The sequence below is a fragment of the Manihot esculenta genome, chromosome 4 (genome assembly GCF_001659605.2).
Source record: "Manihot esculenta cultivar AM560-2 chromosome 4, M.esculenta_v8, whole genome shotgun sequence".
NCBI lineage: Eukaryota > Viridiplantae > Streptophyta > Magnoliopsida > Malpighiales > Euphorbiaceae > Manihot > Manihot esculenta.
Genome location: NC_035164.2, coordinates 11,072,965 through 11,085,414, shown reverse-complemented (window position 1 = coordinate 11,085,414; position 12,450 = coordinate 11,072,965). Strand labels below are relative to the sequence as shown.

Sequence of the window (12,450 nt, the reverse complement as noted above, 5' to 3'; positions counted from 1 at the left end):
TTGCCACTTCTCAAAGTAATGGCACTGACATTCTGTCTAGGGTTAGTTTCAGTTTGAGAAGGGAGTTTGCCTTGGGTTTGCAGTTGGCTTATAGAGGTGGTCATTTGTCCTAGGTCTTGTCGCACGCCTTGCATGGTGCTTATCAGTGTCTCCATCATCTTTTCAAGGCTTGGATTAGAGTTTTGAGGTGCTGGTTGGGCTTGATTTCTTTGGTAGTTCTGGGTATTGTTGGCCCTTCCATAGCTGAAATTGGGATGGTCTCTCCAGCCAGGATTGTAAGTGTTTGAGTACGGATCATGTCTGGGCTGGTTATGGTACCCTCCAATGGCATTTGCTTGCTGGTGGTCTTCTTGGAGTATAGGACATTGATCAGTCGGGTGTCCTACATATGAGCAAATCCCACATGGCCTAGGTGGCTGGGGTGTTTGCATCTGTTGCACAACATCTACGACAATATTTTTCATAACAGATGTTAGTTTAGAGATAGTGGGAAAACTTACCTCATTGGCTCTTTGTAGTTGCCTTTCTTCTCCATACTGCCTAGATGAGGCTGCAAGAGTAGATATCAACTCCTTCATCTCCCTTGGTGACTTGTATAGGATGGATCCTCCACAAGCTACATTTATGAGTTTCGTTTCTGATGGAATCAATCCTCCATAGAAGAATTGTATAAGGGTCTTGTCTGACATATCATGTTGTGGATAACCTGTACATAGTCTTTCAAACCTTTCCCAATAATCATACAAGTCCTCATTTTGTTTTTGTCTTATGCTAGTGATTTCTCTTATTATGCCAATTGATTTAGATGGTGGGAAGTATTTGTCCAAAAAGGTTTGGACCATATCATCCCAAGAAGTTATAGATCCAGGTGGCAAATAAAATAACCAATCCTTAGCATAGTCATCTAATGAAAAGGGAAAAGCTCTCAATTTAACATGATCTTCAGAGATCCCTTGAGGTCTCATGGATGAACAAACAATACTAAATTCTTTTAGGTGCTTGTGTGGATTTTCGTTCTCTCCACCTCTAAATTTAGGGAGTAGATGTATCAAACCTGTCTTGAGTTCAAAGGGAACTGTAAGAGGTGGATAGGTGATGCAAAGAGGTGCTTGATCACCTATAGGTGTTGCTAACTCTCTCATGGTTCTTTCCCTTGGCACTTGAGGTCTTATTGCTGGATTTTCTTGAACTATTTGATTCTGGACAGCTTGTCCATTGGGGGCAGCAGCTGGTGCTTGGGGTTCTGCCATTGGTGCAAGATTAGGTTGCTGGAGTGAAGGACTTTCGGCGGCCGAATGTTGGGATGGTTCGGCGGCCGAAGGTTGGGCAGAATGTTCTTCAGGTGTAGAGGCTTGCTTTCCTAGCCTTCTGAGGGTGCGTTCAATTTTTGGATCAAAGGGCAGAGTGTCCCTATGCTCAGACCTGGTCATGAAAGAAAAATAAACAAACAAGTAAAATCAATTCTCCGGCAACGGCGCCAATCTTTGACAGTGCGGTTGTCGAAGCCGATCAAAAATAACCTTCTTGGTTATCAACAATTTACAACTGCAGATAGTGGTGAAGGATCGAATCCACAGAGAATTGATTACCTATTTATTTTTCTCAATCAAGACCAAGAGAACTAATTGGGAACACAATTGAAAGCAAGTAATTGAAAGTAGAATAAAAGTAAAGTGCAATAAAGTAAAAAAGGGGGGGTTTTGAGATGATTTGACTAACAACTATTGAAAGCAATTAAAACAACAAGTAATTAAAATAAAAGAGGAAATCAATATGAGAAAAGTCTAGTTGAAGATATGGATCCACTTTGGTTGTTTGGGTTGATCATTGAAACTTAGATTACCTTGATTGAATCAATAGGTTAGTTATGGGAATAGAAAACGCTTCACACCACCATGTCTTTCCTTAAGAACAAATTAATTAAGGAACATCCTCTAATCAATTACTAATCAACAAATTGCCAAGGTACGTCCTTGGGCCAAAGGCATCAAAACAATTGTCAATTGCATAAAGAACTAGAAAGATCCAACCCTAGCTACTCCAAACGCTTGAAGATGGTGCTAGATCATGCAATTCCCTAGTTTTTACACCAAGTGTTCTATGGACAGAATATTTCCAGCAATTGCGGACTAACAAATATCCTAACCAACAATCAATTAACTTTGCAATCAAGAATCAAATGGCCAATTTGATCAAAACAACAAAGTAATCTTGGAATTAAGCACAATTGCATGAATATTGAATAAACCAAAATCAAACACTTTATGTTCAGATCTCACAACCTTTTAAACAACCTTAGTTTCAACCAAACTTCAACTAGAATAAGGGTTTCAGCCACTCATGGCTTAACCAAAACAGAAAATCAAAGAAAAGAAAGCAAAAAGATGAAGAACTAAGGTGGAGGAGGCCTAGGAGAAGCCTTGCCGAATTCTTGATCAATCCTTGATGGGAGATGATGAGTTCTTGATCTTCTTGAAGCCTTTAAATAGATCTTGAGAGGCTCCTTAGGGTTTGGTGGTTGTCCATGCATCTTGTAGAGATTTGCCCAAAGTGCCCTTGGCCTTATGTGTGCATGTGAGGGCAAGGTTGGGCATTTTGGTCTTTTAATTGCTGTCCATGGTGTGTCCAAGAAGATTTATGCACTAATGAGGAAGGTGGAGCCTTGATTTGAATTTTGAATGAGCATGGCACTATGTAGGAAACATGTGATCTCCAAGATTTGGCTCATTGAATAGGAAGGAGGCTGTTCGGGGGCACTTTCAGCTGCCTAAGTTAAGTTTCGGAGGCAGGACTTTCTGCTCTAAACGCAAGGTTCGGCGGCACAAGGTGACTTTCGTCTCTAGAGTGAAAGTTCGGTCGCCGAAAGTGCCGCCGAAGATGACTGGCAGTTTTGGCTCCCGAAAGTGCTTCCGAAGGAGGTTGAGTTTCGCCTCTGGACCGAAGGTTCGGCCGCCGAAAGAGCTGCCGAAGGTGGCTTTTCCAATTTTGGCACTTTTTGGTATTTTTAAGAGCATTTTCTCCAAATTGCTTCTTTACACCTAATACTTGCAAAACATGTTTAAAACTACAAAATTAGATAGAATAGGTGCAAATAAATATCAATAAGATCATGATAATATAGGCTAAAATATGCTCTATCAACAGGTAATACGTGCACCTTTTCCCGAAAGACTTGCACAAACAAAGAGAGAAAAGGAAGAGAAATAGATCTTGGAGATTTTTCGCAAAGTCCAGGTAAACATACCCCTTCTTGAATCCATAAAGTAAATACGCAGGTATGCGAAATTTCTAAAAGACCTTTGCACTAATAAAAGAAAATTGTACAGGCTTGAAAAGATTAAAGTAGGGGAGAATGTGTCAGCTGTACTCTAAAGAAAAATTGCGCAAAAATATAAAGACAAAGGCATGTTTGCTGTAGGGGAGAATGTGTCAGCTGTACTCTAAAGAAAAATTGCGCAAAAATATAAAGACAAAGGCATGTTTGCTATATCATGTAAAGTTGGAAACCTTGAAATCAAAAGGGCAATATGTGACTTAGGAGCTTCCATAAATGTTATGCCTCTATCAATTTATTTGTCTTTAGATGCAGGTCCTTTGAAACAAATAGGAGTCACACTCCAACTCACCGATAGATCAATAGTTTATCCTAAGGGCGTGTTGGAAGATGTTTTGGTCCAAGTGGAAAAATTAATCTTCCCAGCAGACTTCTTTGTCTTGGATATGGAAGATGACAGTTCATCTAACTCTGCAGATTTATTGCTAGGAAGACCATTCCTTAGCACAGCTAGAACGAAGATCGACGTGCACGAAGGCACGCTTTCAATGGAGTTAGATGGAGAAAAGGTAAAGTTTAATGTCTACGATGCAATGAAGTATTCTGACGATAATTTTTCTCTTTACAGCATAGATGTAGTTGATCCTCTCGCTCAAAAAGCATGTGAATTAAGCAAGGAAGATAAGTTGGAGGTAGTTTTAACTGAAAACTTGATAATGGAATGCCCTGACAGTAGCACATTGAAACTCGATGAGGAAATCATAAAAACAATCCGTTCATTAGACACTTTGAGCCATAATGCACCAGAACTTGAGTTAAAAATGCTTCCAGCTCATTTGAAATATGCATTTTTGAGAAGTGATAACACACTTCCAATCATAATCACCTCCAAGTTGAATACTTTAAAAGTAATGAAGTTAATTTAGGTGTTGAATGAATACGAAGATGAAAGTGGATGAAACTTAACATACCACTGTCCAGCCTAGGACAATAAACAAGGGCACTGTTTGGGAGGCAACCCAAGGTTACAGGCTTGTCTAAGCCTGTAGAGTCACAAGTAAGTTTTCTTTTAATTTTTTAGTTTTAATTAATTTATTTGTTATTTTTGAAGCAGATTAGATCTTCTGGGCAATTCAGAAATTTAGAAAACCTTTTTGGAGCTTTCCTTGCCGGTCACAGCCACACACCAGACTTGTTCACAGACAAAAGGTAAGACGCCTGTCTATGACTTAATGAGTGATGATGATGAGGAAGAATGGGAGGTGAAAGCAGATATCCTGAAGTAACTCCAAGACAGAACATGCACCATATTGATGCCAAATTGGACGTTATTCACCCTCACTTGGAGTTGCCCATACACCATACACCAACCACCACCAGCTTGAGTTCTATGCGATTTTACTCCTCGGGGAAATTCTCCTTGACTTACTTTTATTTTATTTTGTGAACTTTTCCCGTTTGATTAAATTTTTCCACATTGAGGACAATATGAGGAGTAAGTGTGGAGGGAGATATGGTATGGGAATAAAAGTATTCTTTTTTATGAGATTGATTGATGAATATATTCTGAATATATTTTTGCTGTGTTTTGAAAATTTTTTGGAATTGTTTTTAATTGTTCTCTGCATTTTTGTTGTTTGAGCTAGAGACTTGCCCAAGCCTATAAACACTTGGTCTGTTTTTATGATCCTCAGCACTTGCACTTGCTAAATTATTTCTCAGATTTAATTTTTTTTTATGATTTCCAGTATTGGCATCATTTTATTCAAAAAAAAATAAAATAATAATAATAATAATAAAATAAAATTTTTTACAGCTCCTTACTTCCATGAGAAATTGGTATGTCTTTTGTCATAGAATCCAAGTTCTTATACCATTTGTATGCTAGCTTAAATAGAATAAGTTGATCATTGTTCATTTTATTAGTCTTGTTTTTAAGGCTTGTTTTGAAAGCTCATGAAGTATGATCATTATTTAAATAGTTGGGTAATGAATGCATATTCTTTTAAATGAGTTGCTGCCCTTTGTTGAGAATGGATTAAATGACATTTTCTAGACTATATGTTTATGTGAAAATTAAGGGGTGTCATCAAAGAAAAATTAAAATAATAAAAATAAAAATAAAATAAAAATAAAAATAAAAATAAAAATTTAGAAATAAATGCACTCCTATGACCCACTCCTCTAGTTGCTTGATCAATTGGTTATCAACCCGATGGCTTAAGTAGTGCGGTACTTGGTGACCCCTTAAGGTGATTCCGTATGGAGAAATCGGTGTTTGGGAGAGTATCACCCTTTTTGGGCCGTTTTAAAAACTCCCCCATACCTTTTTATTAGGTTACTATGAGTGGAGCTAGTAGCCACCTGAGCTGAATAACCTGGGGCAAGTGGCTTAGTAACCATTTGTTTCACGTTCACTTTATCGGTTTCAAGCAAGATTGTAATACCCGGCTAGACTCCGATATCGAAATTCCTACCATCCGGTGGAATCTCGGATGTCGGAAACCTTTAGAAGGGTAAAAACATGTTTTCATAAAATGTTTTCATGTATTTTATGGTTTTAAGTAAGAAAGAAATTGAGTTTTGAAAAGAAAAGACCAAGGAGAGCATTTCCAGGTTCGGCTGCCGAACATGGGATAGTTTAGGGGGCACGTTAGGCTTCCGGAAGTGGCTTTCTTTCGGCCGCCGAACTCCATGTTCGGCCGCCGAACGTGGTGAGGTTTTGGAAGCAGCTTTGGCCGCCGAAAGTGGTTGACCGGCCACCTATAAAAGGCCCTCAGACCGAAAATGGGCGAGTTTTCTTCCCATTCTCGAGCTAGGGTGAGTTCATGTCTTCCTTTGGTTGATTTCATGTTCTTTCTCCAAATCTTTCAAGTTTTAACAAGTTTTAACTTGGGTTTTGAAGTTTTGAGCTTAAGATCAAGTTTTAGAGCTTGGAGACCCAAGGAGCTAGATTTCTCCCATCTCCAAGTTAGGGATCGCACCAACCCTCGATCTTCAAGAGGTAAGTGTAGATCCACACCCTTTTCTTTGTTTTAAGTAAGTTTTAAGGAGTTTTTAATGCTTGTGTGTGGGTAGATGTGCATGTTAAGGTTTATGTGGGTTTTACGCCTAATGTATGTTTCTGTGATGTTATGTTGAGAGGTTTAAGCTAGTTTATACCCTATATGCATGAGGGAGTGTGTATGCATGTTTGGGAGAGAGCAAGTGAGGTTTTGGGTTGTTTTGGAAGGTTTGGAGGCTACTTGTGCATGAGGAGGCTGAGTTCTACCATTCTGGAAGAGCTCAGGTTCGGCCGCCGAAGGGACTTTCGGCCGCCGAACCTGCCTGTGGAGGCAAGCTTTTGGCTGCCGAACCCTGCCCCCGAAAGTTGGACTTTCGGCTCTGGAAGGGAGTTTCGGCCGCCGAACATGCACGAGTTTTGGCTCTGGAACCACTTTCGGCCGCCGAAGGTGCTGCCGAAAGTGGCTGAGTTTCGACTCTGGAGGGACTTTCGGCCGCCGAACCTGCCGCCGAAAGTGCCCTGTTCAGCCTTCTTTTGCATGATTTCAGTGATCGTTTTAAGGTGTTTTAGGGGGTTTTTGGGGAATAGTTTAGAGTCATGTTCATGTATGTTTGGTCCCTCATTTGAGTCCACCTGTGTAGGTTCGGACCCGAGAAACCGAGGACCCCAGCAGTGAGATAGCTGCTTCAATGTCTTTTCAGAGTTAGCCTGAGGTGAGTAGAATGGATCTTTACGTTTCAAAGCAAATAAATTTAGAGCATGTTCATGCATCACGAATGCCATGTGATATATTAGGTTGTTTGCACTAGAATTCACGAATATGTTGCATTACATAATATAATGTTGATGTGGATGGGTGTTGAATGATCCATTAGCCCTCGTATGATGACATGATATGGTATGATATGTAAGCCCAGTGAGGCCCATTCTACGCCCCTGGTACGATGTAAGAGAAAGACCAGTGAGGCCCATGCTATGCCCCTGGCACATTGGAATGTTATGTTATGTTATGTAAGAGAAAGACCAGTGAGGCCCATGCTATGCCCCTGGCACTATTGGAATGTGTGGGGGGGCTATTGGTGACAAGTCCATCCTTGATGTGATTTGTTTGTGATGTGATGCATTTCATGAAAGCATGAATTTTAACATAATGTTTTTACTATTCTGCTCACTTGGCTCTAGTAGCTCACCCCATTCCCTTAACCCCCAGGTTTGCAGGTATGGGATAGACCAGGAAGTCAACAAGAGTAAAGTCATGTTTTATGTAATAGCTAGCTGTGGACATGAGAAAGACATTGTAATGTAAAGTATAGTAATGTAATGTAATGTAAAGAATTGTATTGAGGATAGAATTGTGCTTGGCCCTAGAGTATGTTAATACCTTTTTGGTACATGATCTTTTAATGAAATGTTTTATTGATGTTTATGTAAGCCAAGCTTGATGTATGATATGTTGCCCCATTGGAGCATTTGATGAGGGCTCCAGTGTGGGGTTTTATGTTTATGAGTTTGTGCATGCACAGATTAAGCTTGGTAAATGAAAGAGAAAGTTAAAAATTTTTATGTATATGTTTGATCATGTATGGGATTTAACAGGTATATAGGATGTATGTTAGGCTTGCTACGGGTCCCAGCGGCCTTATGCCGATTTGGATCTTAGCGCTGGTAGCGGTCCAGTTTCTGGATCGTTACAGATTGGTATCAGAGCCCTAGGTCCATATGGTCGGACCTGGAGTGTGTCGAGCTCATAGATGTTCTAGAAGGGCAAGCACAATAGGGAAACTCATGTCCATTAGGATAGGATGTAGATGTAATACCCGGCTAGACTCCGGTATTGGAATTCCTACCGTCCGGTGGAATCTCGGATGTCGGAGACCTCTAGAAGGGTAAAACCATGTTTTCATGAAATGTTTTAATGTTTTTGATGATTTTAAGTAAAGAGGAAATGATTTTTTGAATGAAAACACCCTTGGAGGAAAACTCAGGTTCGGCCGCCGAACATGCATGCATTTCGGGCGTGCTTTAGGCCCCCGAAGGCATAAGTGAGGGAAGTCCAGGTTCGGCCGCCGAACCTCAAGTTCGGCCGCCGAACATGGCATGCATGCGGAGGCACGTTTGGCCCCTGAACGTGGCCTGGCCAGCCACTATAAAAGGGTCCCTTAGCCGAAAACGGGCGAGTTTTTCTCCCCATTGTCGGCCAAGGTGAGCTCTCCGCCGTTCCTCACCAATCCTTGAGTCTTTCCTTCAAATCTTTCAAGATTTTCACAAGTTTTTGCTTTGTTTTGAAGATTTTCGAGTTTAAAGCAAGTTTTGGAGCTTTGAGGTTCAAGAACCCACTCTCTCCCACCTCCGAGTTTTAGGTCGTCTCTCTCTCGATCTTCAAGAGGTAAGAGCCGATCTTAAGCTCATTTCATGTTTAAAGTAAGTTTTATGCAAGATCTATGGGGTAGAATGCATGTTTAGCTTATAGTTAGGTTTTTGAGTTTATGTTATGTTTTGAGCAATGTATGTTGGATTTGTGTTGCTTGATGTGTTGTAGTTGGGGTTTAAGGTAGTTTGAGACCCCTAGGAGCTTGTATGCATGCTTTGGTTGAGCTAAATGCATAATGGCATGAGTTTGAGGCATTTGTGCATGTTTGAACCAAGTTTCTGCCCTTCGGGAGAAACCAAGTTCGGCAGCCGAAAGGACTTTCGGCCGCCGAACCCTCTTGTGGAAGCAGCCTTCGGCTGCCGAAGCTTGCCCCCGAAAGGAGACTTTCGTCTCTGTCTGGGAGTTTCGGCCGCCGAAGGTGCCGCCGAACATGCATGAGTTTCGCCTCTGTCTGGGAGTTTCTGCCGCCGAACCTGCCTGACTTTCGGCTCTGGAGGGACTTTCGGCCGCCGAACCTGCCGCCGAAAGTGCCCTGTCCAGCCTTCTTTTGCATGTTTTGCATGATTGTTTCATGATGTTCTAGGGGGTTTTTGGGGAAGTAGTTTAGAGTTATGTTCATGTTTGGTTGGTCCCTCATTTGAGTCCACCTATGTAGGTTCGGACCCGAGGAACCGAGGACCCCGGCAGTGAGTTTAGCTGCTTCTGAGTCAGTAGAGCTTCAGCTAGAGGTGAGTAGAATAACTCTTATGCTTTTAAATAATAAACCCGTTTTAGCATGATTCACGCATCATGAATGCCATGAGATATTTTAGGTTGTTTGCATTAGAAATCACGAATATGTTGCATTGCATAATATGTTGATGATGTGGATGAATGTTGAATGATCCTTTAGTCCTCGTATGTTATGATATGATGATGATACGGTACGAAAGACCAGTGAGGCCCATTCTACGCCCCTGGCACTATGTAAGAGAAAGACCAGTGAGGCCCATTCTACGCCCCTGGCATTATGGAATGTTATGTCATGCTATGTTATGATTATGTAAGAGAAAGACCAGTGAGGCCCATTCTACGCCCCTGGCACAGTTGGAACATGTAGAGGACTATAGGTGACAAATTCATCCTTGATGTGATTAGTTGTGATGTGATGCATTTCATGTTATCATATGTTTCAAATGTTTTATTATTCTGCTCACTGGGCTCTAGTAGCTCACCCCTTTTCCCTAATCCCCCAGGATTGCAGGTACGGGCTAGACAGAGAAGTGAAGAAGAGTAAAGTCTTGTAATTGTAATAGTTAGAAAGTGGACATGATGAATTGTAAGATGATGTAAAAGTTATGATTAGTTATGCCATGTATATGTTGATTATGAGATTGAGGTTTAGAAGTTGTGCTTGACCCTATGGATATTGTAATCCCTTTTGATACATGATCTTAATGTTTATTGATGACTATGTTTAGCCAACTCAACACATGTTATGCCACCCATTGGGGGCATTGATGAGATCCCACAGAGGGATTAAGTTTATGATTATAGCTATGTTCAGTGCATGCACAGGTTGAGTTTGGTGTATGAGAAAATGAATGAAAGAAAAGTTTTAATTTTTATATATGTTGTTGATCATGTATGGGATTAAGCAGGTTCACAGGATGTATGTTAGGCTTGCTACGGGTCCCGGCGGCCTTAAGTCGACCCGGATCCTAGCGCCGGTAGCGGTCCGATTTTCGGGTCGTTACAGAATGGTATCAGAGCCCTAGGTTCATATGGTCGGACCTAGAGTGTCGGGCTCATAGAGGTTATAGAAGGTCAAGCACAATAGGAAGATCATGTCCACTAGGATAGGATGTGGAGTCATGTCTTGCATGATGATGTGAAATGCCATGATGATATGCATGTGCATTAATGATATGCTATGATGTGTGATGCGGGTTCATGTGTGCCCACATGAACCATATGATGCTAATGTTTATGTGACGTGTATTGTTTTTCAGAAAACAGGATGAGAGGAACTCGTCGATCAGCAAGATTGACTGGAGTACCACCTGAGGATGAGGGCACGAGCGCCCGTCCTCCAGCATTGCCTAGGGCAATGTCTAGTAGGTCTAATAGAGAAAGAGCAGTAAGAGACCCTAGAAGGTTTTTGGATATGGGTAGAAGCAGATCAGTCAGAGGAACAGTTCAGGGAGGAGCGTTAGAGGACATGGGGGATGATATGGATGTAGAGCAGAGGAGGGATGGCAGTTTGGGAGTTAGCATGTCAGAAGAGGGAATGGGAGAATCCCAAGGAGGCACTCAGGCCTCGGGATTTGTTCAACCACCTTACTACCCACCCTTCTCACAAGATCCCGGGTATTCGATGGGAGGTACATCGGATTACCCTAGCTTCACCCCTTATCCCACACAGATGCCATACCCACCCTACTACCTACCATATTCACAATACCCAATGTATCCACCCCCACCTTACTATCCAAATCCAGCAAACCCTACCTCAGAAAATATTGCACCACCTCCTCCCCTAGCAGAACCAGCAGCCCCAGCTACTCAACCTCCTAGACCTAGCTCAGCCAGTGGGAGCAAGGTCAAAATGACAAACTACATGAAGTTGGGTGCTCCCCAGTATGAAAAAGGGGATGACCCATTTGTGTATCTTGAAAGGGTTAAGGTGATCACAGATGAGATTGGGGCTGATGATAGTAGAGCCATACAGATGGCTGGGTTCACACTCAAGTGCAAGAAGGCACGAGAGTGGTTCAAGAATTATGTGAACCCGAGAGTGGACAGCATGTCTTGGGAAGAGTTCGCAAATGAGTTTGCAGGATGGGCTTTCCCAGATAGTTAAAGGGAGTTAAAGATGATAGAGTTTGAGCAGTTAAGGCAGACTGATGAGATGAGTGTAGAGGAGTTCACAGACAGATTCTTGGAACTGTTGCCTTTTGCAGGGCAAAATCTTGACTCGGATCAGAAAAGGTCAAGGAGGTATATCATGAAACTCCACTCCAGATATTCCTCCTTGATCCAGTCAGCAGATAGGGAGAGCTTCCATGCCATAGTGGATATGGTCCGGAAAATGGAGGCCAGTGCCATCGTTCAGGGGACAGTTAAGCAATCCGTGGCACAGCCTTCTGGTTCTAAGACCCCAGGCTCTTCTTCTTTTAGTGCAGCAGCTTCAGGCAGCAAGAGGTGGAGCAGTACCACCAAGAAGTCGAGGAAGAATAAGTTTTGGAACAAGGTCAAGTCCAGTCTGGGACTGGGGAGTGGCGCGAGTTCTGGTGCGGATAATGCAGTATGCAAGAAGTGTGGGAGACCGCACAAGGGAGTATGTCTGGTTGGGACGACAGCCTGCTTCAGATGTGGGTAGGAGGGACACATGGCTCGGGAGTGTCCTAGGGCAGCTTTTGGAGCACAGTCTCAGTAGACGGCTTCTGGTAGTGTAGCACAGCCAGCAGCTCCAGCCACGACTCAGGCCAGTGGCAGAGGCAGAGGGAGAGGGTCAGCCTCTTCTTCAGCGGGTTTCAGAGGTGAAGGTCCATCAGCTCCAGCACGGATCTTCACGATGACTCAACAGGAGGCAGATGCATCTAACACCGTGGTGGCAGGTAACTTACTCATTGGTTGTTCAGATGTGTATGCCTTGATGGACCTTGGTGCATCTCATTCTTTTATTGCTCCGAGAGCCGTTCAGAGGTTGGGGTTGATGATCTCTCAGTTAGAGTGTCCTCTCTGGGTCAGTGGACCCAAGTGTGACCCATCAGTGGCAGAGTCAGTCTGCCAGTGTAGTCCTGTCTTTGTTGAGGGAAG

The 12,450-nt window shown here is 42.4% G+C and overlaps 1 protein-coding gene across 1 annotated transcript; it reads left to right on the top strand.

The window, feature by feature from the left end:
• The first annotated feature begins 3,477 nt into the window (after positions 1-3,477).
• LOC122723443 lies at positions 3,478-4,200 on the top strand. Its single transcript, XM_043955589.1, has one exon. It carries the CDS (start codon positions 3,478-3,480, stop codon positions 4,198-4,200), a length of 723 nt encoding a protein of 240 aa, XP_043811524.1.
• Positions 4,201-12,450: the final 8,250 nt, after the last annotated feature.

Excerpts from the sequence above, each read along its gene's own strand:
- LOC122723443 (XM_043955589.1), top strand. The coding sequence starts at position 3,478 with ATGTTTGCTATATCATGTAAAGTTGGAAACCTTGAAATCAAAAGGGCA.